General features: G+C 50.2%; 2 protein-coding genes across 4 annotated transcripts in view; one reads left to right on the top strand and one right to left on the bottom strand.

Moving 5' to 3' along the window:
* The window catches only part of commd5 (COMM domain containing 5), a 47725-nt gene extending 37188 nt beyond the window's left edge, over positions 1-10537 (bottom strand). Inside the window, exons 1-4 of the mRNA XM_048544185.2 lie at positions 10142-10537; positions 5124-5233; positions 1177-1337; positions 46-74 (exon numbers count right to left, since the gene is read on the bottom strand). Coding sequence (XP_048400142.1) covers positions 46-74; positions 1177-1337; positions 5124-5232 — 299 coding nt within the window. The 5' untranslated portion in view covers position 5233; positions 10142-10537. The remainder of the gene's footprint in view (positions 1-45; positions 75-1176; positions 1338-5123; positions 5234-10141) is intronic.
* Positions 10347-26136, top strand: part of fam199x (family with sequence similarity 199, X-linked) — a 37978-nt gene continuing 22188 nt past the window's right edge. Inside the window, exons 1-2 of one of the 3 annotated variants that reach the window (XM_048544183.2) lie at positions 17922-17969; positions 25318-25416. The gene's annotated coding sequence lies outside the window, so the exon portion shown is untranslated. Of the gene's footprint in view, positions 10459-17906; positions 17970-25317; positions 25417-26136 lie in introns of those variants that run through there. The other 2 variants (XM_048544184.2, XM_048544182.2) reach the window with 2 other exon arrangements.

A 26136-nucleotide genomic window follows, 5' to 3' on the forward strand; every position in this document is an offset into this window, starting at 1 on the left:
GAAAAGATTTCATTCACTTGTTCAGCACTTGTCTGCATCATTTACCTGAGGTCTCTTAGATCTCCCTTAAAAACCTGCACACAAAATTCAAACAAAACTTTAATCAGAAAGCACATTGTTCCATTTTCTCAGATTAAACAACACTTAGATGTGAATGCTGCAAATACACATGCAACTAGTCAACTCTATTGCAGGTTGAATGCCAAAATTGGGCACCCTCAGGTCGTATTGGATTTTCCCAGAAACCTGACACCTGCGGCAGGTTGGTCAAGGGTGATTTGAATCAACTCAGTGATATGACTAAAACAGCGTGTCACTACAGATAAAGCAGAAAAGCCAATCTCTAGTTTGGCCTTCCACAGAAATCTAGCAACTAGCCAAATTATCCCAATATTTAGACAATAATTATTCATTTAACTTGTTCTGGTAGAAAAAGGAGTATTATCAAGTTGAAAATTTTCAAAAACATCTGGTACTCAAAAACCTAGAGTTTGGAAATCCAATCTGTACTGGTAATTATGAGCATTTTCAAAAATGCACAGCTCATGTCAACTGAGATAACAAAGTGTGGAGCTGGATGAACACAGCAGGCCAAGCAGCATCTTAGGAGCACAAAAGCTGACGTTTCGGGCATAGACCCTTCATCAGAAAAGGGGGATGGGGAGAGGATTCTGAAATAAATAGGGAGAGAGGGGGAGGCGGATCGAAGATGGATAGAGGAGAAGATAGGTGGAGAGGAGACAGAGAAGTTAAAGGGGCAGGGATGGATCCTGTAGAGATGAGAATAGGTGGGGAGGTAGGGAGGGGATAGGTCAGTCTGAGGAGCACAGACAGGTCAACGGGGCGGGATGAGGTTAGTAGGTAGGAAATGGAGGTGCGGCTTGAGGTGGGAGGAGGGGATAGGTCAGATGAAGAACAGGTTAGGGAGGCTGGGACGAGCTGGGCTGGGTTTGGGATACAGTGGGGGGTGGATTTTGAAGCTTGTGAAATCCACATTGATACCATCGGGCTGCAGGGTTCCCAAGCGGAATATGAGTTACTGTTCCTGCAACCTTCGGGCATCTGCAGTTCCCATTAGCTCATGTCACCTGAAGTGACTTATGCAATGAAGTAATTAAAAGCAGTGAGCAGGGCTGGACTTTCTCCTTCCTTATTTAATTCACAACTTACACTCACCTCTTGCTTGAGGGAAGTTTGTGGTAACCTCAGAGCTTCTCTGAGCAGTGTGTACATTCCTGCTAGCATATAACTTAGCTGCTCCTCAGGTAGACACTCTGTCTCGACAATACTCCTCACAGACTCTCTGGAATCTTTTCCTTCGAGTGCATTGACAACAGCTATGGAAGACAATTGTGCTTACTGTGATATTTTATTTAATAACAGGCCCGCGGTACAGAACTTAAATATTGCTTGAAAAAAAAAGTCAAAAAAACTTTTCATCTTGTACTCACTAGGGTTTAAATTTTTAAAAAAGCATTAGAAAGAGCACAAAAAATTGTACGTTATTGTTGCTCAAGTTCAGAAAACTGACGATTGCTAGATTTTGGCTAGTGCAAATATTAGTTTGGTAAACATTTTAAAAACCTCTCCAATTCTCACAAACTGCTCCTTGTCTGATGTATGTACATACACTCACGATGGCGGGGGGTGGAGGGGGTGGGATTAAGGATTAATTGTCCGAGGACAAACTTTTCTCTTACACACTTAACATAAGTCAAGGCATTAGAGTTGTGAATGAACACGGGTATTATAAAAATGGAAAATTACTACTCCTGCAGAGCTTTTCAACCATACCAATGCGGGCCCCAAAATGCATTATCATCAATTTACACAGCAAGGTTATATATACACAACAGGGAAATAAATAATCTGTTCATGTAACAAAATGCAAGGTCTTGCACTTTGGAAAAAAGAATACAGGCGTGGACCATTTTCTAAACGGTGAGAAAATTCATAAAGCCGAAGTACAAAGGGATTTTGGAGAGTTAGTCCAGGATTCTCTAAAGGTTAACTTGCAGGTTGATTAAGAAAGTGAATGTAATGTTGTCATTTATCTCAAGAGGATTAGAATATAAAAGCAGCGATGTGCTTCTGAGACTTTATAAGGCTCTAGTTAGGCCCCCTTTAGAATACTGTGTCCAATTTGGGGCCCCACACCTCAGGAAGAACATACTGACACTGAAGCGTGTCCAGCGGAGATTCACACGGATGATCCCTGGAATGGTAGGCCTAACATACGATGAACAGCTGAGGATCCTGGGATTGTATTCATTAGAGTTTAGAAGGTTGAGGGGAGATCTAATAGAAACTTACAAGATAATGCATGGCTTCGAAAGGATGGACGCTGGGAAGTTGTTTCCGTTAAGTGGGGAGACTAGGACCCGTGAGCACAGCCTTAGAATTAGAGGGGGTCAATTTAGAACGGAGATGAGGAGACATTTCTTCAGCCAGAGAGTGGTGGGTCTGTGGAATTCATTGCCACAGAGTGCAGTGGGGGCCGGGACGTTAAATGTCTTCAAGGCAGAGATTGATAAATTCTTGATCTTGCAAGGAATTAAGGGCTACGCGGAGAGTGCAGGGAAGTGGAGTTCAAATGCCCATCAGCCATGATTTAAATGGCAGAGTGGACTCAATGGGCCAAATGGCCTTACTTCCACTCCTATGTCTTAGGGTCTAACACTCAAAGCATCATGCAGCACCAGAGGAGAAAGAAACAAAGTGTTTTTCAGATCAATGGTCTTTTTATCAGAACTGGAGAATGTTAAAGATTCAAAGGCTGCCTGTTTGATTCTATGTTGTCCACCATATTTTGTTTTGAATTTCCGATCTCCAGCATCCGGAGTATTCGACTTCTGTGTATCTCTTTTAAAAGTGCTGTTTGAGAGACAAATATTGTGAAGTAAACTGCTTCCTCATAATGAAATAGTGCTGGGAGACCTTTTATGTCCGATTTGGAGGGAGATGAGGCGTCGTTTAGTCATCAAATTCACAGGGCAGAAGCTCCAATGGAGCTTCAAAGACTTTGAGAGGCAAAAGGGATATTTGGCATAAACATGCGACGTTAAAATACTGTTGATTAGAATATGTTGATTGTGACATCTAAGCGATGCAGTTAAACCTGTATGTTATACAATTCAGAGGACATATGGCGAGCAGTTTCATGTTGGAATGTGCAGCTCGAGAGGTTACAGGTTCAATTGAGGCATTCGAAAAGGAGCCACACTTTTATTTGAAAGGGAACAATGTGCAGCTTCATGTTGAGAAGGCAAACAAATGGCACTCAGCTCATTTGGAGAGCCTATGCAGACATGATGGTCTGAATGGCCTCCTTCTGCTCTGAACAACGCTGTGATTCTGTGACTGCCATCAGCATCTATGGCAGTAGGAAAATCACCCAGTGTCGGAGCAAATATTCAATCGAGAGACAGAGTAGACACCCTACTCTCTGAAAGAGAAGACCTGCTGCTACTTCATGTTGACTGACAGAATGCACCGACCAGATCAGAATAAGGGAGGAGCAAAGTGAACTATAAGTTTAAAACGTCAGCGATTCTAAATCTATGAAAGTTCCAGATCCGTGATAATGGGAACCGCAGATGCTGCAGAATCCAAGATAACAAAATGTGGAGCTGGATGAACACAGCAGCCCAAGCAGCGTCTCAGGAGCACAAAAGCTGATGTTTCAGGCCGAGACCCTTCATCAGAGAAGGGGATGGGGAGAGGGTTCTGGAATAAATAGGGAGAAAGGGGGAGGTGGACCGAAGATGGAGAGAAAAGAAGATAGGTGGACAGGAGAGTATAGGTGGGGAGGTAGGGAGGGGATAGGTCAGTCCAGGGAAGACGGACAGGTCAAGGATGAGGTAGGAAATGGAGGTGCGACTTGAGGTGGGAGGAAGGGATGGGTGAGAGGAAGAACAGGTTAGGGAGGCAGAGACAGGTTGGACTGGTTTTGGGATGCAGTGGGTGGAGGGGAAGAGCTGGGCTGGTTTTGTGATGCAGTGGCAGGGAGGGGAAGAACTGGGCTGGTTTTGGAATACAGCGGGGGAAGGGGAGATTTTGAAGCTGGTGAAGTCCACATTGATACCATTGGGCTGCAGGGTTCCCAAGTGGAATATGAGTTGCTGTTCCTGCAACCTTCGGGTGGCATCATTGTGGCACTGCAGGAGGCCCATGATGGACATGTCGTCTGAGGAATGGGAGGGGGGAGTTAAAATGGTTCGCGACTGGGAGGTGCAGTTGTTTATTGCGAACAGAGCGGAGGTGTTCTGCAAAGCGGTCCCCAAGCCTCCGCTTGGTTTCCCCAATGTAGAGGATGCCACACTGGGTACAATGGATACAGTATACCACATTGGCAGATGTGCAGGTGAACATCTGCGTAATATGGAAAGTCATCTTTGGGCCTGGGATGGGGGTGAGGGAGGAGGTGTGGGGGCAAGTGTAGCACTTCCTGCGGTTGCAGGGGAAGGTGCCGGGTGTGGATTGGTTGGAGGGGAGTGTGGAGCGGACAAGCGAGTCACGGAGAGAGTGATCTCTCCGGAAGGCAAACAAGGGTGGGGATGGAGAAAAGTTCCAGATCCAGCAGCTTTGTAACAAACTGTTTCCCATGTTCTAAGTTGTAAAAGGGTTCAGTCCATTGAAAGCTGTTCTTAGTTCATAATTTGAAAGTGTCATGGATTCTGGCTGTCTTTTTTTATTATACTAACACCGAAGCTCTCTGGCACTCTGAAAGTGTTGAATTTTTTTTTTTACGGTGGATGGGGAAAGATGTAAACTGGACCTGAAGGTAATTATTTTTCACGCAAAGGGTGACACATGTATGGAACGAGCTGCCAGAGAAAGTGGTGGATGCAAGTACAATAATAACATTTAAAGACATCTGGATTGAGTGTGCAAATTAGAAGGGCTTAAAGGGTATGGGCCAAATGCTGGCAAATGGAATTGGTTGGAAAGGATGAGTTGGAATGAGGGGTCTGTTTCCATGCTATATGACTTTATGACTCTATTTCACTGCATAGATTACAGATGTTTTCAATCTTGAACATTTTTAAGACCCATGAAAATTAGAATTTGATGCCATTTTCTTAGAAAAATTATAATCCAAAGTCATAAACATTAACACTCACCTTTAAGTATTTTTCTGAAGATTTCTTTGTCTAAATCCTTCAACTGCTTTACCATCAAGTCAACTTCCATTGGTGTTCTGGGTCCGAGGAAACAACTTCCATGGGACATGCTAAAGCAAATAAAGTCACGCTGAGTGAGAACACTTTCTAAGGACAGCATAGCAGGAACCGCAGTCTGCTTTCAGCCCATCCAGCTGGTTTCAGCATTTGATCAGATAAAAGGCTGATCATTACCTTACCTCTACCTAAACAAAAGTGCAGCAATCACAAAACAACCTAACTTCACGGCCTGGTATCACCCCCCATTTCACCAACACCATCAAACCAGGGGATCCACCCTGGTTTAGTGAAGAGTACAGGAAGACCTAAGAATGAAGTGTCAACCAGGTGAAGATAAATAAAAACATGACTACTTTCTTGCCCAAAAGCTGAGTGCCAAATGACAATCACAGCCACACGATCCCACAACGAAACCATCAAGTCTAAGCTCCAAACAACTACCACACATAGTTATGAATGGTGATGAACAATTAAACAACTTATCAGAGGAAGAGGCTGCACAAATAGCCCCTATTCTTAATGATGGAAGAGGTCAGCACACCAGTGCAAAAGACAAGGTTGAAGCATTTGCAACAATCTTCAGCCAGAAGTGCTGAGTGGATGATCCATTTGGCCTCTTCCAGTGGTCCCCAGCATCACAGATGCCAGTCTTCAACGAATTCAACTCCATCCATGTGATATCAAGAAAGGGTTGGCGCAACTGGATTCTGCAAAGGGAGTAATCCCTGACAACATTCCAGCAATAGTGCCGAAGACCTGTTCCAGAACTTGCCGCTCCAAGCTGTTCCAGTACAGTTACAACACTGGCATCTACCTTACAGTGTGAAAAATTGCCCAAGTATGTCCTGCACCAAAAAAGCAGGATAAATCCAACCCAGCAAATTACTACCCCATCGGTGTCCTCTCAATTATCGGTAAAGCGATGGAAGCAAAGCCCAGTTTGGGTTCTACCAGGGCTATTCAGCTCCTGATCTCATTATAACCTTGGTTCAAACTCCAGAGGTGAGGTGAGGGTGCCAAACTTTAGTATCAAGGCCAAATTTGAGGATCTGTAACATCGAAAAGTCCTCGCAAAACTGGAGTCAATGGAAATCAGGGGAAAACGCTCCACTAGCTAGAGTCATACCTAGCACAAAGGAAGATGGCTGCATTTGCAGGAATTCAGTCATCTTAAATGTAGGACATCTCTGCAAGGGTTCCACAGGATAGTATCCTATATCAATCGTAAGGTCAGAAGTGGGGATGTTTGCTGATGATTACACCATATTCAGCACCACTTGCAACTCTTCAGATGCTGAAGCTGTCCAAATGCAGCAAGACAACAGCCAGGTTTGAGATGAAAAGTGGCAAGTAACATTTATGCCACACAAATTCCAGGCAATAGTAAGCTCCAAGAAGAGAGAATCTAACCACAGGCTTGTGGTATTCAATGATATTACCATCACTGAATCACAATCAACGTCCTAAAGGGTTCCCAAGAAACAGGAACTGAGCCACACTCTCCATATAAATAATGTGGTAACCTGAGCAGGTCAGAGGCTAGGAATCCTACAATGCGTAATTCACCTTTGGACTCCCCAAAGACTGTTCACCACCTACAAGGCACAAGAGAGGAGAATGATTGAATACTCCCTGTTTAACTTCGAGTGCAGCTCCAACAATGGTCAAGACGCTTGATATCATCCAGGCCAAAGTAGCCCGTTTGTTTGATACCACACCCACTCCTTGCACCACTGACACTCAGCAGCAAGAATGTGTACTATCTACAAGATCCGCTGCAGAAATTCAGCAGAGCTGCTAAGACAGCACCTTCCAAACTCATGACCATTTGAAACTAAACTTGAACAACAAAGGCAGCACAGCCTCGGAACACCACTGCCTGCATGTTCCCTTCCAAGCCATTCACCATCCTGACGAGGAAATAACATTGACCCAACAACACCAAAGGAATGGCAAAGTCTATGAGCTCCCTCCCAACCCGCACAGGGACTGCAGCAGTTCAAGAAGGCAGCTCAACACCACCTTCTCAAAGTCAACTAGCGACAGGTAATAAACGCAGGGGCAGCCAATGATGCCTGCATTCCATGAGTGAATAATAAAAAAAACACACACAAATTAGGAGTCCCAGTCAATATGGGGGAAGTTAAATTCACCCACCAGAACAACCCTGTTATTTTCACATCTGTCCAGAATCTGGTTAAATATCTCTTCTTCCATCTCCCACTGGCAGCTGGGAGGTCTGTAGGACAATCCAAGCATTGTGATTGTACCCTTCCTATTCCTCAGCTCCACTCATAATGCCTCGCTGCAAGCTCCCTCCAGGGTGTCCTTCCCTAACAAAGCTGTGATATATCGCTAACTAGTAATACAACTCCCCAATCTGTCCCTCTTTCAACAATGCCTGTGAATGCAAAATCACAGTTGCATGCTTAATCCAGGCTCACATCATACTTGTTTATACTTCTTGTATTGAAGCAAATGAATCCCAAGTCTCTGGTTCTGCTGAGATCAGCAGCCTCTCCCTGACTGCTATTCTTCTAGCCATATTTCCACTAGTCTCAACATCTTCCCCAGTCTCTATACTTATTGGCCTGCAGTTCCGGTTCCCACACCCTTCCTCAGACACTGAAGCACTGCATGTTCAAATGCAATTTGATCTAGACAATATCCAGGCTTGGCCTGACAAGTGACAAGTAACATTCATGCCAAACAAATGCCCGGCTATGACCATCACCAATAAGAGACAATCTAACCATTGTCCCTTGACAGTCAATGGTGTTATCAAACTGGATCCCTCATTATCTCACAAATGAAATAAAGTTGGAGCAGGAGTAGGCCAATCAACTCCTCTGCCATTCAATATGATCACAACTCATCAAACTCGATACCTTACTCTTACCCTAGCCCATATTCCTTGATCCCTTCAGCACATTTATCTCTTTGGAAGATCAACTATTTTCTTGAAAACATAAATATGTCTTAGCCTCAGCCACCTTCTGTGGTAGTGAATTCTACAAACTCACCACTTTCTGGGTGAAAAATTTCTCATCTCAGTCCTAAAAGGATTATCCGTAATTAGTCAAGTATGATCCCTGGTTCTGGACTTACCACCATTGGGAGCATTCTTCCTGCATCTTCCTGTTTGTCCTGTTATCATTTTGCAGGTTTGTATGAGCTGCCACTCATTCTTCTAAACTCCAGTGAATACAATCCTAACCAACTCAATCTCTCCTCAATAGTCAGTCTTGCCACTGCAGGAATCAATTTGGTAAACTGTTGTTCCACTCCTTCCATGGTAAGAAAGTTTTTCCTCAGAGGAGGAGATGAAAATTACACACTATAATTTAATTATGGCCTCTCCAACATCCTATATTTTACAGCAAGACATCCTATTCCTGTACTCGAATCCTCTCGTATAAAGGCCAACATGCAGACTGACTTAATAAAAGCTGGAAGAACTGTGGATGCTATAAATCAGGAACAAAAACAAAGTTGCTGGAAAAGCTCAGCAGGTCTAGCAGTTTCTGTGGAGGAAGAAAACAAAGTTAACATTTCCAGTCCGGTGATCCTTCCTCAGAGATCACCTCTTTCCTGCCTGCTCCATCCACTTGCTTACTTTCAGCAACTGGTACAAGATTATCTTTGACCCCTTTGCTTAAAAAGAATCTGAACACCTCTTCTGCCTCAAAAATATTCAGGGACTTTGCTTCTACTCTTTTGAGGAAGCGCAATCGAAAGATTCATGAACCTCTGAAAGAGTTTCTGAACTTTGATTTATATCAACAACTAATTTGAAACACAGATCCCCTAACTATCCAGCCAAGACTGCTAATTACAGCAAACATTGTTTTAACCGGTGTCTTTTGAACCAGCACGCTCAATAAACTGGCAAACATTATATACCATATTGTTGCGATCTTTGCAAGGTCCAAATAATCACCTGAGAGTGCAAGCAAGAAGGCTCTCAGCCAGTAAGTTCTATTTATGGCAAGTGTGCATTATTAAAGTGATTTATGCTGTAAGAAGTACTAGTGCTGCACATACCCCCTTTATTATGTTTCTATTATTTTGTGTGGTTTTACTTTGATTATATGGACCTCTTGATCAACTGGAATATTCCATCAACCAGACACACTCCTCATCCTATCGGTGCCAGTTAATAAAATATTTCAAAACATTCACATCTTAGTCTTCTAAACTCCTGCTGATATCGGCCTAGCCTATCCAGCTTTTTCTCACAAAACCACTTGTCCATTCAAAAATAGACCACTTCCCCCTCTCTCCCTATTTATTTCAGAACCCTCTTCTCCTCCCCCATTCCTGATGAAGGGTCTAGGCCCGAAACGTCAGCTCTTCTGCTCCTAAGGTGCTGCTCGGCCCACTGCGTTCATCCAACTCCACACCTTGTCACGTCTTGTCCATTCAAAGTATTAGTCTAATAAGCCTCCTCTAAACAACATCCAACACATTTCCACCCTTCCTTAAATAAAGTGTGCAACCCTGTGCAGAGTATTCCAGTTATAGTTTCACCAATATCTTGCTTAATTGAAGCATAACCTCCCCTATTTTTGGATTCAATTACCTTTGATAAGTGATAACATTCTAATAGCTTCCTAATTAATTGTTGCAGCTGCAAACTAACTTAATGCAATTCATGCACTGGCACACTCAGACCCTTCTGCATCTTGTAGCTCTGCAAGCCCTCACCATTTAGGTTGCATGGTGCTCCTTTACCAGAGGACATGATGCTATCACTTGACCCACAGTTATTGTTGCTCATGGAGCACAGCCCCATCCATAAGCAGCTTGTTCTCCCCCACCCCGCTGCATGTAGCAAAAAAGTGATACCACAGCCCAAGTCACTCTAATGCCAAGGTCTCTCCCTTGCCGGAGACCCTGCAAGCCCTGTTTCCTCAGGGTAGTCAAGTCTAAACTCCCTCAGAATCAGCCCCACTCACTTTCTGTGACTCTCCAATCCTGGAACCTCTTCTCAATCAATTCCTCAGGCAGTAACTACACTTCCGCCCCACTCATGACCTCACGTCCACCGCGCTTTACCCGCGCCCCAGAACTGGCGATACTGCTTCCGCCCCGCGCATGACCTCACATCCGCTCCCTCAACCCCCCCCGACCGGCCGCAAGTGCATCCGCCCCGCACGTGTTCGCAGCTGCCTTGTCGGCAACGACGGAGCGATCCCATTTCCACCCCGCTCAAATCTCACGCCCGTCTGGCTGAGATAACCAGGTGCGGAGATGGAGGATCACAGCAGGCCAGGTAGCATCAGAGGAGTGGGAAAGCTGACGTTTCATGTCGGGAAGCTGAGCTGAGACGCTCGGTGACGAAGCGTCCGCCTCGCACACAGGCACAACGTAGCCATATTTCCGCCCCGCACATGACCTCACATCCGCTGTTGTTCAGGGTCATTTAAAGGTCCCTTTTTAGATTCAGTGACCCTTCCCCAGAGTGAGGGGTTTTTGTGGGGGTGGGTGATGTCAGGCATTTAAGTTAGTAACTAATTCACAGATTAGTTACAAGGCCTGTTGCGTCTGTGGTGACTCTTTTTGAGAGCCACTCTCATTCTTTCTTTCCAGATAATGCCCCAACTCAAAGTTCTTGAGAAGGTTTGTAGCTCAGGTTGTGGACGAGGTTGTAGAGTTCCTCACTGAGCTGGTTTGTTTGATTGCAAACATTTTGTCACCCTGCTCGGTAATATTGTCAATGCATGTCCTGCATTTTATTTCAGTGCCTCCGTTTGCTGGGGTGGCTGGTATCACTTCTGGTTCTGTTTCTCTGGTTTGTATATCAGGTCCGGTACAATGTGTTTGTTGATGGAGTTCCGCTTGGAATACCAGGCATCCAGGAATTCTCTGGCGTGACTCAGTTTAGCTTGTGCTGTTATGGATGTGTTGTCCCAGTTGAATTCTTGTCTCTCATTGTCCATGTGTAGTGAGACAAGTAAGAATTAGTTGTGAGAGATAATGGGAACTGCAGATGCTGGTTGTGTGGTGCAGTGGGGGGAGGGGATGAGCTTGGCTGGTTTTGGGATGCGGTGGGGGAAGGGGAGATTTTGAAGCTGGTGAAGTCCACATTGATGCCATTGGTCTGCAGGGTTCCCAAGCTGAATATGAGTTGCTGTTCCTGCTACCTTTGGGTGGCATCATTGTGGCACTGCAGGAGGCCCATGATGGACATGTCATCTAAAGAATGGGAGGGGGAGTAGAAATGGTTTGCGACTGGGAGGTGCAGTTGTTTGTTGCGAATCTCCCCTTCCCCAACTGCATCCCTAAACCAGCCCTGTTCGTCCCCTCCCCCCACTGCACCACACAACCAGCCCAGCTCTTCCCCTCCACCCACTGCATCCCAAAACCAGTCCAACCTGTCTCTGCCTCCCTAACCTGTTCTTCCTCTCACCCATCCCTTCCTCCCACCCCAAGCCGCACCCCCATCTACCTACTGACCTCATCCCACCTCCTTGACCTGTCCGTCTTCCCTGGACTGACCTATCCCCTCCCTACCTCCCCACCTGTACTCTCTCCACCTATCTTCTTTTCTCTCCATCTTCGGTCTGCCTCCCCCTCTATCCATATTTATTCCAGAACCCTCACCCCATCCCCCTCTCTGATGAAGGGTCTAGGCCTGAAACGTCAGCTTTTGTGCTCCTGCGATGCTGCTTGGCCTGCTGTGTTCATCCAGCCTCGCATTTTATTATCTAGAATTAGTTGTGAGTCTTGGTAGCTAGTTGGTGTTCATGTATCCTTATTGTCAGTTTTCTTATGGTTTAGTCTATGTAGTGATTCTCAGAGTCCTTGCATGGTATTTTGTTTATTACACTGATTTTTCTGGTTTTGGGTAAGGCATCCTTTACATTCATCAGTCGCTGTTGTAGGGTGGTTGTTGGTTTGTGGGCTACCCTGATACCTAGGGGTTTGAGTAGTCTTCTAGTCATCTGAGATATCTCTGATGTACATTAGGGTGATTAGCGAGTCTGGCTGTGTTGTGTCTTCCTGTTGTGGTCTGTCTCGGACGTAACAGCAGATTGTGCTTTTTGATTCCTTTTGAAGACTCCATCTACGTGCTCCTGTTCTGCTTTGCACAGTTCCGAGTTGCTGCAATGTGTTATGGCTCATTTAACTAGTGTCCTGATGCAGCTCCGTTCGTGGGCGTTGGGGTGGTTGCTGGAGTAGTTGACTGCCTGGTCTGTATGTGTGGTCTTTCTATATATGCTAGTCTGGAGTTCCCCGTTGTTTTTGCGTTCTACTGTTCTGTCCAGGAAGGGTAGTCTGTTGTTATTCTCTTCTTGTTTTGTGAATTTTATTCTGGTAAGGATGTTGTTAATGTGTCGATGGGTTTCTTCTAATTTTTTGTATGACAATATCAGGTCTCATTGCAGAAGCAGTAATGCAAAGGTTAGAACAGACAGTGCTCCCCACTATAAAACCCAAACTTTGGGTCCGATATGTAGGTTATTAAATCTTCGTGATTATTAACACTACATAGGCCTAACTGGAAGAAAACTGACAATACAGATACATACCACCAACCAGCACCGAGGGACACAACCAATTCTCACTTATGTCACTACACATGGATAATAAGGGACACAATTTCAACTGGAACAACGCATCCATCATCACTCGAGCCAAACAGAGTCATGCCAGGGAAGTCGTGGAGATGTGGCATTCTAACCGGAACTCCATCAACAAACACATTAATTAGACTCTGCGTACAAACCACTGTGAAACAGAACTGGAAGTAATACCAACCACCCCAGCAAACCGAGGGAATATAAATAACAAGTAGGACAGAACACTGATGCTTCATTGGAGGCGCACTGATTATGTTACCAAGCAGGGTGATGAAATGTTTGCAAACAAATCCACCAGCTCAGTGAGCATGTCTACAACCTCAATAATCCAATTTTTTTTTTAAATCCCCGATGAATCTGACATCATACAGCCCATCCTGGGGAGCCTGCTCCTCGTACCGGCATTGGGTGAAATGTTTCTGTTCCATGTCTCTATTGCTTCTTGGAATTATCACCCTCCAACTTCATCCTTCATTGTTCCAGCAATGGGAATGGTTTTTGCTGGTCTAATCCGTCCAGCCCCAGATGTCTCACTGACCAGGAGCTGGGCATGGGAGAGATGCCGCCAGATCAGTGAGAGTAGGGGTTGGGGATTGGGGCTGGAAGACGGTGGTCTCACATTGATTAGTTTGATTGGTGTGTCCAGCCCAGCCTAGACAACTTGGCACCCAAACCATCGAAGAGCAGCAGTTTATAGTCATACATAGTCATTCAGACCACTGACCCAGATTAAATCCGGGACAAAACCCATCCTGGGAATGCCTGGTCCAGGCTAGAATGACTAATTTAGGGGGCAGACTGGAAAAGCTGGGATGGTTGCTCACCCTGAGTGGACCTCTTTGAGTTTTGATTACCTTTATCAAACTTCCTCTCAACTTTCTCCAGATAGAACAGTGCCAACTTCTCTGATGTCTCAGTGTAATTCAACCCATGAAGCATTCTAATCAATCTTTCCTGTATTCTCTCTAAAAATTTGTATCAGAGTGTGGTGCCCAGAACTGTACCAAACATTCCACTTGAGCTTGAACTGTTGTGTTATCTATTATAGTGAAATGGAAATAGAATAACTCAGATTGTACAGATTCTTGCACACACACAAAACTTTTTCAGTTTATTCATTGCTTAATTGTTGGATCTTGAGGATGACCTGGCTGCCTGTTTCCTTCGTATCAGAAAGTAGACTCAAAAGGTGTTAAGGTGTATGTCAAACACATAGCACCAAAAAATGTTCTGGTCCAATGAGATAGTATCTCAAAATGTGTATAGGAGTTTGCACTGAAGACTATTCTTATATTAATAAATATTTTTATCATTGCTTCGTTGATGACTACATAAAAAATATAACATTTGTGGTTTTTCTTCCATTACCATTGAATTCCCAACTTCTGACTTGCACTTGTGACACAGTACTTTATGGTTTATTAAATTTCTAGTCAATGATATCACTTTTTTCATTGGCGTGTAGGTGGTTGAGAGTTGACCTTGTAGAAGTTTATAAAATAATGAGGGGTATGGATCGGCGTAATGGTAGGTGTCTTTTACATAGAACAGGGGAAGTTCAAGACTAGGGAGCACGTTTTTAAGGTGAGAGGAAAGAGATTTTACAAAAGACATGAGTGGCAATTTTTTTGCGCAGAGGATTTGTGTGTGGAGTGAAATTCCTGAGGAAGTGATGGAGATGGTAACAGTTACAATATTTAAAAGAGATAAGTAAATCAAAGCAGCATCTCAGGAGCACAAAAGAATAGGAAAGGTTTGGAGACATGTGGACCGGGGTAGGCAGGTGGGACTAGTTTAGTTTGGGATTATGTTTGGCATGAATTGGTTGGACTGAAGGCTCTGTTTCCATGTTGTATGATGTAAGACTCTATGACTCTGTATCGACCTGTTATGATGCAGGATGCTGTGAGTGAAAAATTCAGTTGTTGGCATCCTTTGAGGTGTGATGATTAGGTTACAGTTTGCTGAGTACACTGTAAGCAATGGCATTGTGAGTGGTGAGGAGAACGTAAAGAGCTTTCAACAAAACTGAGGCAAGTTGAGTGATAATAAAATGTGAGGCTGGATGAACACAGCAGGCCAAGCAGCATCTCAGGAGCACAAAAGCTGACGTTTCGGGCCTAGACCCTTCATCAGAGTCTAGGTAAAAGCATGCAGATACAATGTAACTTGTCAAGCTGTTCTTGTGAAAAACAGAACAGCAGAGTATAATTTAAATTATGTTCAGGGAAATTTTGACACACAAAAAAGCCTGGTTGGCCTCGTGCACTGGTGATTGAAGGCAAGTGTGCCTTTGCAGCAAGCAGTTAAGAAGCTAAAAGGTAGTTGAGCCTTCGTTGCAAGAGGATTTGAGTAAAGGTGCAGAGCATCTTTCCCGGCCTTGGTGAGACCACACCTGGATTGTATGTCATTTTGGTCTCCTTAGTGAAGAAAAGCATACTTGTTATTAAGGAAATCCAGGGAAAGTCCACCAGGCTGATTCCTAGTATGAAGATACATTGGGTCAACTAAACCTTTATTCACTGATGTTTAGAAGAATGAGAGACGATATAATTATAATATTTAAAATACCAACAAACTGGATGTGAGTGTTGGGGGTGGAGATACAGATAGAGTTTAAGAGATTAAACATGTCAAGGGAGACCTAGGTGTCAAAAATAAGGATCACCTATGACCACGTTGAACAGCAGGACAGGCTCAATGGATTTACTCATATTTTCTATGTTCCTATTCATTATTACATTGATGTTTAAAAAAACTCTTCCATGTTAGGAAATCTGCACACTAATTATTGCATCATCTTTATCACATTAAAACTTTCAGCAGATTGATGCAGAGTGACTTACTGGGCCATGTCAGGGGGCGAGCTATGAGTCAACCTTAGTGCTGGGTCTTGAATCACATGTCAGTTTGAATAGCTGTGAATAGATTTCCTTCCCTAAAAGACAATAGTGCATGAGATAGGTGGTTAAGACAATTATTCCATTGGACATTTAATCCCATATGTTTTCAAAAAGTTCAAATTTCACAACCTGGTGTGGTGGGATTCTGACCAGAGCCTTACCTGGGTCTCTCAATTATGAGCCCAGCAAGAATATGACTAAACCATTGCCTCTGCTACTGAAGTGCATTCAAAAAGCAGCTGACCACTAGGGCAAGATAACAAAGTGCAGAGCTGGATGAACACAGCAGGCCAAGCAGCATCTCAGGAGCACAAAAGCTGACGTTTCGAGCCTAGACCCTTCATCAGAAAAAGCCGGTTCCATAGGCAAGTGCTGAGGAAGGTGATGTGGCTGTGGTACCTGGTTTGCTTCAGGACTTGGTCGAGCAGTTTCAAGGCCGAAGAGACCACAAGAGAGTTGCAGTGGGAGAGAGATCCCCTGAGGTTGGTCCGGAGGGAGGAGAGTAACTTCTTCAGGTTAGGCATCCCTGGAAGAGGCTTCGCAGTGAGGTTAAAATTGTGATCAGAGTTAATGGGAACTGCAGATGCTAGAAGTTCCCATTACCTCTGACCATGAGGGCAATTAAGCATGACAAATAAATGCTAGACTTGCAAGTTATGTCCACATTCTATAAAAAAAATTATGAAATATTATTCAATAAAAATAGAAAATGCTGCAGAATCTCAGCAGGATTGGCAGCAGTGTGTGGAGAAAAAGAGAGTTAATATTCCTTTTCCTATGTGCCTCTTCTTTGGAACAATTTCTGTTTTTATTTATGCTGCTTATATGACAAATGTTCTTGGCTGCAGTTGCCTTCATTATCATCACTGCATGACCAAAATGCTTTGTCTTCTGGCTTTAATGTTTGCTCAAGATATTGTAATTTGCAGAATTACATTAGCGGTGTTAACACTGAGAAAGATTCTCAATAGCAGGCTCTACAACCATAAAGTACTTCATTGTCTTGCAGTAATATTTGCATTAAAGGGTTGTCATGAGCTTAGTTTACAGGTGGTAAAGCTGAGAAAGATGGGCATCTCTGCATTAGAAAAATATTTAATTTTTTTGCTTTAATTTTTGGACGTCAGGTCATAAAACTAAACAATGGACAACCTCCGGAATAGTGAAATACACGATGCTATTTGAGCATAAGAAGATAGGTATGTGGGAAGGATGTTGTGAAACTAGAAAGATTTACAAGGATGTTGCCAATGTTGGAGATTTGAGCTACAGGGAGACGCTGAATGGCTGGGGCTACTTTTCTTGGACTGTCGGAGGCTACAGGGTGACCTTATAGATGTTTATAAAATCATGGTTGGCATGGATATGATGAACAGGCAAGGTCTTTTCTCCAGGGTGGTGGAATCCAAAACCAGAGGGCATAGGTTTAAGATGAGAGAGGAGAAGTAGAAAAAGGACCTAAGGGACATTTTCATGCAGAGGGTGGTATGGTCATGGACTGAACTCCCTGAGGAAGTGGTGGAGGCTGGTAGAATTACTACATTTAAAAGCAACTGCATGGGTATATAACTAGGAAAGGTTTAGAGGGATTTAAGCCAAATGGTGGCAAATGGGAATCGATTTATATGTGATACCTGGTCACCATGGATGAATTGGACTGAAGGGTCCGTTTCCATGCTGTATATCTCTATTACTATTGCTATTACTATCTGAGCCTGCAGTTTGGATTGCAAGTCGGAACACTCAAGTAATGACTGTTTCTGCAATAGCGCAATATTTTATATTGCTGCAGTAATATTTGTATTGCAGTTGGTAATGCTGAAGGAAGATTTGTGCAATTTTAAAATCCTTCGTCATGTTGCATAATAATTGGATTACAGCTAGTCACACTGAAGAGTGGGGAATTTCTGTAATCGTGAAATACATGTTGCAATATTATTTGGATTGCAGGTGGATGAAGGGCAGTCTGTGGAACAGACAAAAAGGCTATTAACTTGTAATATTTTGACGACAGATGGTAACACTGAATTAACAACAAACTCTGCAACAGTTTAAAAAAAACGTTATCTTGTAGTAATATTTGGATTGCAATGGCAACACTGAAGAAAGGGCAGTCTCTTAATTATCTTGTTGCAGTAATATTTGGGCAGCTGGTAATAATACTGAAGGCTGAGTAACTTCCACAATAACAGGCTCTGAAGCTGCAGTACCGCCCTTAACCGCGGGGTGGCACCGGAAATAGATTCGGCGGCGGAAGTGACGTCGCGGAGCGAGGCCCGCAGCCGAAGGAGCTTCAGGTGAAAAAACCAGAAATAAAATAAAATGAACAGAAACAAACCGGAGAGAGAGAGAGGGAGCGAGGGAGAGAGAGAGATAATGATAATGAGGGGGGGGAGGGCGAATGGAGGTAATGAGGAATGAAGGGGGTGTGTACGGGGGGAGAGAGAGGGATTGCGGGAGGAGGGGGGTTGCGGGGAATGAGGGGGGAGAGGGGGGTTCGGGGGAGAGGGGGGGTTTGCGGGGAATGAGGGGGGAGAGGGGGGGTGTGAGGGGGGAGAGGGGGGGTGTGCGGGGGGTGTGAGGGGGGAGAGGGGGGGTGTGCGGGGGGAGAGGGGGGGTGTGCGGGGGGAGAGGGGGGGTGTGCGGGGGGTGAGGGGGGGTGTGCGGGGGGTGAGGGGGGGTGTGCGGGGAATGAGGGGGGAGAGGGGGGGTGTGCGGGGGGAGAGGGGGGGTGTGCGGGGAATGAGGGGGGGTGTGCGGGGAATGAGGGGGGGTGTGCGGGGAATGAGGGGGGGTGTGCGGGGAATGAGGGGGGAGAGGGGGGGTGTGCGGGGAATGAGGGGGGGTGTGCGGGGAATGAGGGGGGGTGTGCGGGGAATGAGGGGGGGTGTGCGGGGAATGAGGGGGGAGAGAGGGGGGGTGCGGGGAATGAGGGGGGAGAGAGGGGGGGTGCGGGGAATGAGGGGGGAGAGAGGGGGGGTGCGGGGAATGAGGGGGGAGAGAGGGGGGGTGCGGGGAATGAGGGGGGAGAGAGGGGGTGTGCGGGGAATGAGGGGGGAGAGAGGGGGGGTGTGCGGGGAATGAGGGGGGAGAGGGGGGGTGTGCGGGGAATGAGGGGGGAGAGGGGGGGTGTGCGGGGAATGAGGGGGGGTGTGCGGGGAATGAGGGGGGAGAGGGGGGGTGTGCGGGGAATGAGGGGGGAGAGGGGGGGTGTGCGGGGAATGAGGGGGGGTGTGCGGGGAATGAGGGGGGGTGTGCGGGGAATGAGTGGGGAGAGGGGGGGTGTGCGGGGAATGAGGGGGGAGAGGGGGGGTGCGGGGAATGGCGGGGGTTTGTGGGGAATGAGGGGGGAGGGGGGGAGAGGGCGGGTGTGCGGGGAATGGGGGGGTGTGCGGGGAATGAGGGGGGTGTGCGGGGAATGAGGGGGGGTGTGCAGGGAATGAGGGGGGAGAGGGGGGTGTGCGGGGAATGAGGGGGGGTGTGCAGGGAATGAGGGGGAGAGGGGGGGTGTGCGGGGAATGGGGGGGGTGTGCGGGGAATGGGGGGGTGGTGTGCGGGGAATGGGGGGGGGTGTGCGGGGAATGGGGGGGGGTGTGCGGGGAATGAGGGGGGGGTGTGCGGGGAATGGGGGGGGGTGTGCGGGGAATGGGGGGGGGGTGTGCGGGGAATGAGGGGGGGGTGTGCGGGGAATGAGGGGGGGGTGTGCGGGGGGAGAGGGGGGGTGTGCGGGGAATGAGGGGGGGGTGTGCGGGGGGAGAGGGGGGGTGTGCGGGGAATGAGGGGGGGTGTGCGGGGAATGAGGTGGGAGAGGGGGGGTGTGCGGGGAATGAGGGGGGGTGTGCGGGGAATGAGGTGGGAGAGGGGGGGTGTGCGGGGAATGAGGTGGGAGAGGGGGGGTGTGCGGGGAATGAGGGGGGAGAGGGGGGGTGTGCGGGGAATGAGGGGGGAGAGGGGGGGTGTGCGGGGAATGAGGGGGGAGAGGGGGGATGTGCGGGGAATGAGGGGGGAGAGGGGGGGTGTGCGGGGAATGAGGGGGGAGAGGGGGGGTGTGCGGGGAATGAGGGGGGAGAGGGGGGTGTGCGGGGAATGAGGGGGGAGAGGGGGGGTGTGCGGGGAATGAGGGGGGGGTGTGCGGGGAATGAGGGGGGGGTGTGCGGGGAATGAGGGGGGAGAGGGGGGGTGCGGGGAATGAGGGGGGGTGTGCAGGGAATGAGGCGGGGTGTGCGGGGAATGAGGGGGTGTGTGCGGGGAATGAGGGGGGAGAGGGGGTGTGCGGGGAATGAGGGGGGAGGGGGGGTGCGGGGAATGAGGGGGGAGTGCGGGGAATGAGGGGGGGTGCGGGGAATGAGGGGGGAGAGGGGGGGTGCGGGGAATGAGGGGGGAGGGGGGGTGTGGGGAATGAGGGGGGAGTGCGGGCAATGATGGGGGGTGCGGGCAATGAGGGGGGAGAGGGGGGGTGCGGGGAATGAGGGGGGGAGAGGGGGGGTGCGAGGAATGAGGGGGGGTGCTGGTAATGAGGGGGGGAGGGGGGGGTGCGAGGAATGAGGGGGGGTGCGGGGAATGATGGGGGGAGGGGGGGTGCGGGGAATGAGGTGGGTGCGGGGAATGAGGGGGGGAGATGGGGGGTGCGGGAATGAGGGGGGGTGCGGGGAATGAGGGGGGTGCGGGGGGGAGAGGGGGACTGCGGGGGGGAGAGTGGGGGAGAGGGGGACTGTGGGGAGGAGGGGGAGAGGGGGACTGCGGGGGGAGAGCGGAACTGCGGGGAGGAGGGGGAGAGGGGGACTGCGGGGGGAGAGTGGGGGGAGAGGGGGACTGCGGGGGGAGAGGGGGACTGCGGGGGGAGAGGGGGACTGCGGGGGGAGAGGGGGACTGCGGGGAGGAGGGGTGGGAGAGGGGGAGGAGGGGTGGGAGAGGGGGACTGCCGGGGGGAGAGGTGGACTTCGGGGGGGAGAGGGGGACTGCGGGGCTGTGCGGGGAGGGGGGCGGAGAGGGGGACTGCGGGGAGGAGAGGGGGACTGTGGGGCGGTGCGGGGAGTGGGGGGGACAGGGGAACTGCGGGGAGGAGATGGGGGTTGCGGGGTATGAGCGGGGGGAGAGGGGGCGTGCGGGGAATGAGCCGGGGGAGAGGGGGCGTGCGGGGAATGAGGGGGGGAGAGGGGTCGTGCGGGGAATGAGGGGGGGAGAGGGGTCGTGCGGGGAATGAGGGGAGAGACCGGGGGCGTGCGGGGAATGAGGGGGGGAGAGGGGTCGTGCGGGGAATGAGGGGGGGAGAAGGGTCGTGCGGGGAATGAGGGGAGAGACCGGGGGCGTGCGGGGAATGATGGGGGGTGTGTGGGGCAGAGGCGGGGATTGAGGGGGGGGGATACAGGGAAGAGCGGGTTGGTGCGGGGAATGAGGGGGGATGTGGGGAGAGAGGTGGGATGCGGGGAGAGAGGGGGGTTTGCGCGGAATGAGAGGGGTTGCGGGCAATGAGGTGGGTGTGTGGGGTTCTGAGGGGGGATGCGGGGAGAGAGGGGGGTGCTGGGAATGAGGGGGTTGTGGGGAGTCGGGGGTGTGCGGGGGAATGAAGGAATTGCGGGGAATGAGGGGGGGTTTGTGTGGGAGAGAGTGGGGGTGTGGGGAATGTGGGGGTGCGGGGGCGACAGGGAGGGGAGTGTCGGGGGGAGCAGAGGGGAGGGGAGTGTGGGGTGGGGGAGGAGGGGTAGAGGAGGGAGATGGAGGGGAGCGTCGGTGGGGGAGAGATGGAGGGGAGCGTCGGTGGGGGAGAGATGGAGGGGAGCGTCGGGGGGGGGAGAGATGGAGGGGAGCGTCGGGGGGGGGAGAGATGGAGGGGAGCGTCGGGGGGGGGAGAGATGGAGGGGAGCGTCGGGGGGGGAGAGATGGAGGGGAGCGTCGGGGGGGGAGAGATGGAGGGGAGCGTCGGGGGGGGGAGAGATGGAGGGGAGCGTCGGGGGGGGGAGAGATGGAGGGGAGCGTCGGGGGGGGAGAGATGGAGGGGAGCGTCGCGGGGGGGAGAGATGGAGGGGTGCGTCGGGGGGGGGAGAGATGGAGGGGAGCGTCGGGGGGGGGAGAGATGGAGGGGAGCGTCGGGGGGGGGAGAGATGGAGGGGAGCGTCGGGGGGGGAGAGATGGAGGGGAGCGTCGGGGGGGGGAGAGATGGAGGGGAGCGTCGGGGGGGGGAGAGATGGAGGGGTGCGTCGGGGGGGGGAGAGATGGAGGGGAGCGTCGGGGCGGGGAGAGATGGAGGGGAGCGTCGGGGGGGGAGAGATGGAGGGGAGCGTCGGGGGGGAGAGATGGAGGGGAGTGTCGGGGGGGTAGCTGTTGTGGGGGAGTGTTGGAGGGGAGAGACGGATCGGTGGTGGGGGAGTGTGGGGGCGAGAGAGGGCGGGGGAGTGTGGGGGCGAGAGAGGGCGGGGGAGTGTGGGGGCGAGAGAGGGCGGGGGAGTGTGGGGGCAAGAGAGGGCGGGGGAGTGTGGGGGCGAGAGAGGGCGGGGAGTGTGGGGGCGAGAGAGGGAGTGGGTTGCGGGGAATGAGGGGGGGATCTTGCGAGAGAGGGAGTGGGTTGCGGGGAATGAGGGGGGGATCTTGCGAGAGAGGGAGGTGTTGTGGGCGAGAGAGGGAGGGTGGTGTAGGAGAGAGGAAGGGGTTGCGGGGAATTAGAGAGGGAGGGTGGTGTGGGAGAGAGGAAGGGGTTGTGGGGAATGAGAGAGGGAGGTGTTGTGGCCGAGAGGGGGAAGGGGTTTTGGAGAGAGGGAGGGGTTGCGGGGAATGAGGGCGGGATGGGGTGAGAGAGGGAGGGGGGTGTGGGAGAGAGGGAGGGGTTGCGGGGAATGAGGGCGGGATGGGGTGAGAGAGGGAGGGGGGTGTGGGAGAGAGGGAGGGTTTGCGGGGAATGACGGCGGGATGGGGTGAGAGAGGGAGGGGGGTGTGGGAGAGAGGGAGGGTTTGCGGGGAATGACGGCGGGATGGGGTGAGAGAGGGAGGGGGGTGTGGGAGAGAGGGAGGGGTTGCGGGGAATGAGGGCGGGATGGGGTGAGAGAGGGAGGGGGGTGTGGGAGAGAGGGAGGGGTTGCGGGGAATGAGGGCGGGATGGGGTGAGAGAGGGAGGCGGGTGTGGGAGAGAGGGAGGGGTTGCGGGGAATGAGGGCGGGATGGGGTGAGAGGGAGGTGTGTGGGAGAGAGGAAGGGGTTGCGGGGAATGAGAGAGGGAGGGTGGTGTGGGAGAGAGGAAGGGGTTGCGGGGAATGAGAGAGGGAGGTGTTGTGGCCGAGATGGGGAAGGGGTGTTGGAGAGAGGGAGGGGTTGTGGGGAATGATGGGGGGATGGGGTGAGAGAGGGAGGGTTTGCGGGGAATGAGGGCGGGATGGGGTGAGAGACGGGGTGGGGTGAGGGGGGATGGGGTGAGAGAGGGAGGTGTTGTGGGGGAGAGAGGGAGGGGTTGCGGGAAATGAGGGGGGATGGGGTGAGAGAGGGAGGTGTTGTGGGGGAGAGAGGGTGGGAGAGAGGGAGGGGTTGCGGGGAATGATGGGGGGTGGGGTGAGACGGGGAGGGGTTGCGGGGAATGAGGGGGATGGGGTGAGAGAGGGAGGAGTTGTGGGGAATGGGGGGAGATGGGGTGAGAGAGGGAGGGGGATGTGGGAGAGAGGGAGGGCTTGCTGGGAATGAGGGTGGGATGGGGTGAGAGAGGGAGGGGGCTTGTGGGAAGTGAGGGAGGGGTTTTGCGGGGAGTTTGGGAAGGGGGTTGAAGGGGTGGGAGGGGTTGTGAAGGAGGGTGAGGGTAGTTGAAGGGAGTGGAGGGGGTGGTGAAGGAGGGGTGGGTGGGACAATGAAAGAGGGGAGTGGGGTAGGGAGGGACAGAGAGGGGTTGGAGCGACCGGGGTGTGTGACTGGGTTGGCTGAGTGGGGAATGGAATGCGTGATGGAAGCGGGGATGTGGGGCAGGGAGTGAGTGAGTGATGGAATGTGGGGTGAGGGAAGGGAATGAGCCGGATGGCAATGAATGAGTGAGGGGTTTGAGGGAAGGGGTTGAGGAAGGTGGTGAGAAAGGGCGGAGGGGATGAGGGAAGTGGGTGAGGAAGGGGGAGGGGGTGAGGGTGGAAGGGGGTGTGGAAGGGGGATGGGGTGAGGGAAGGGAGTGAGGAAGGGGTTTAGTGATGGGGGTTGGGGGGAGGGTGGCAAGTGATGGTGGGGGAGGGGAGAAGGGGTATAGGTAGGGAGGAGGGATAGAGGGAGGGGCTGAGTGAGTGAAAGGGAAGGGAGTCAGTGAGGGGCTGGATGGGTGGGGTAGAGGGTGTGAGGGAGGGGAGGAGGGAGGGTTTGATGTTGTGGAGAGGTGGTGAGGGAGAAGCCTCAGGTGACTGCTCTATCGGTGAGCAGGAGGAGGGGAGGGAGATTAGAGGGATGGAATGGGGAGGTGCAAATAGTAAGAGGAGGAATTGGGGATGGGAAGAGAAAGGGCGAGTGGATCATGGCTGAGGAAAGATTAGTGTGGAAACAAGCCCTTTGGCCCAACAAGTCCACACCACCCCTTGGACCCATCCCCCATAACACACAAGGGGACAAAGTGGAAGGATGGAGGGGAGGGGAAGGAAGAAGTTTAGGCCTCGGGTTAGAGATGGTGGGGTTTGCAGGCGGTTTAAAGTGAGGGGAAGGGCTGAGAGGGAGGGCGAGGGGAGGAAGTTAGAGGGGAACAGAGGTGAGATGAAGGAATGTGGGCTGTCAGGGGGCGAAGGAGGTGGTGAATGAGAGACGTGGGTGTGAATGATCTGGGTGGGGAGGAGTGAGGAGGTTGGATGGATATCGGGGTAGGTGATGCGGGGAGGGGCAGGAGTGAGCACGTTTGGGAGAGATGGGGTTGGAGGACAGTTTGGGGAGACGGAGTGGGGAGTGAAAGTGGGTAGGGGGACTGGGAGTCGGGGAGCGAGAGAGGGCAAGAGAGGGTTGTTGGGTGGACAGCAGACGGGTGTGGGAGAGGGTGCAATGGAGAAGGAGGGAGGCGAGAGGACGGAAAAGAAGGTTTAAAGAAGGAGTTGAGGAAGAGAAGGGTGGAAGGGGAGAGTGGGTGAATGTAGAGAGAGGGTGGAATGGAGAAAGGGGATAAGGGGGAGAGGTTGGAGGTAAGTAGGGGTGAGAAAGCGCAGAGAGAAAGAAGGTGAGGCACTTATGATTGAGTGAGACACAGGTAGGGAAGGGGAGGGGTGTGTGAGAGAAATGGGGATGGGAACGGGGTGATGCACTGGGCACAAAGTGCAGAGTCCAGGATGGGTGAGGGAATGCTGGAGAGACGGAGTGGGAATGGGGTTCAGGGAAAGAGAGTGGCTGGGTGTTAGGGAGGGAAGAGGGGAATAAGGTGCGAGTGGGGCATTTCTACTGTCAGCTGACTGTAAAACAACCCAGAGCACAAACTCAAACAAAGAGGAGTTTGAGTTTCCTAAATCTCTAGTATGTAGTCCCTAGCTGCAGCTAAAACAAGTCTACTGTCTGTGGGATCTTTCTGTGTGCAATTGTTTTTGCCCTATTACACTTTAGAAGTACCTCATTAGTTGCAGGGAGCTCTATAATGGCTTGAGGTCATAAAAGATGCTATAAAAGTACAAGTCTCATTATTTTGTGCTTGATTCTTTGTGTCATTGATTTGCTCAATAGAGAGGGGTGAATGTCAAAACCCTGGCTGACGTGAAATGTATGCACAAGGAGATTGACAAGAGCTGAAATGGGTTCCGAAGAGCCATTGATCAGCTGCTGGTAATATGTTAGTTAAGGCCAAGTGTTAGCGGGTGGTATTGTTTTATACAAAGTGACCCACAATTGAACTGCTTTACTGTGTTTGGTGGTGTAGGTGAAATCAAAGTTCATTGTTGCCTCTGAGCCGGCTAGTCACTGAGCATCCTGTAAGTCTCCCTCACGAAAGTCTTTGACTTCTTTAATTTAACTGCAGTGCTGCAAGTGATTTAAAAGGGGCTTCCAGTGAAATTCCCCATGGGCTTCCAGTGAAATTCTCCATGCTTTTCCAAGCTAAACTGTCACACTAGCTAGGTAGGGTGGACTGAATAGGCTCCTTCATTTTAATATACCATGTACTCCATTCCCTTAGGCCATACTTAAGCTTATTGTAGCTGATTCATCAAGGTAGTCTCATTTCTTTTGGCAGTTCAAAGACTGAGACAACCTTCATTCTCGACTGCCAGGCACTGCCCTGAACCTGTACCACTTTATAACTGGTCCTTCCAGTCATAGTGCTTGCTAAATTCCAGCCTTGATTCTGCCAGCTCTGTGCATTCCTCTCCCCAGCTGTCTTTCAAAGCTGTTGCCTTTAAAAAGAATTTTTTTTTTCTGTTCAAACCTAAATCCTATTTTCTGCTGGCTTTAGAGAATGTATTGTCACTAACATGGTTTGCTTGTCTCCTTCGCTTTGAAAAATAAATAACAAGCACTAGGTCAAATGACCCTTTGAACCTGCTCAGC

Source organism: Stegostoma tigrinum, chromosome 15, assembly GCF_030684315.1.
Source record: "Stegostoma tigrinum isolate sSteTig4 chromosome 15, sSteTig4.hap1, whole genome shotgun sequence".
NCBI lineage: Eukaryota > Metazoa > Chordata > Chondrichthyes > Orectolobiformes > Stegostomatidae > Stegostoma > Stegostoma tigrinum.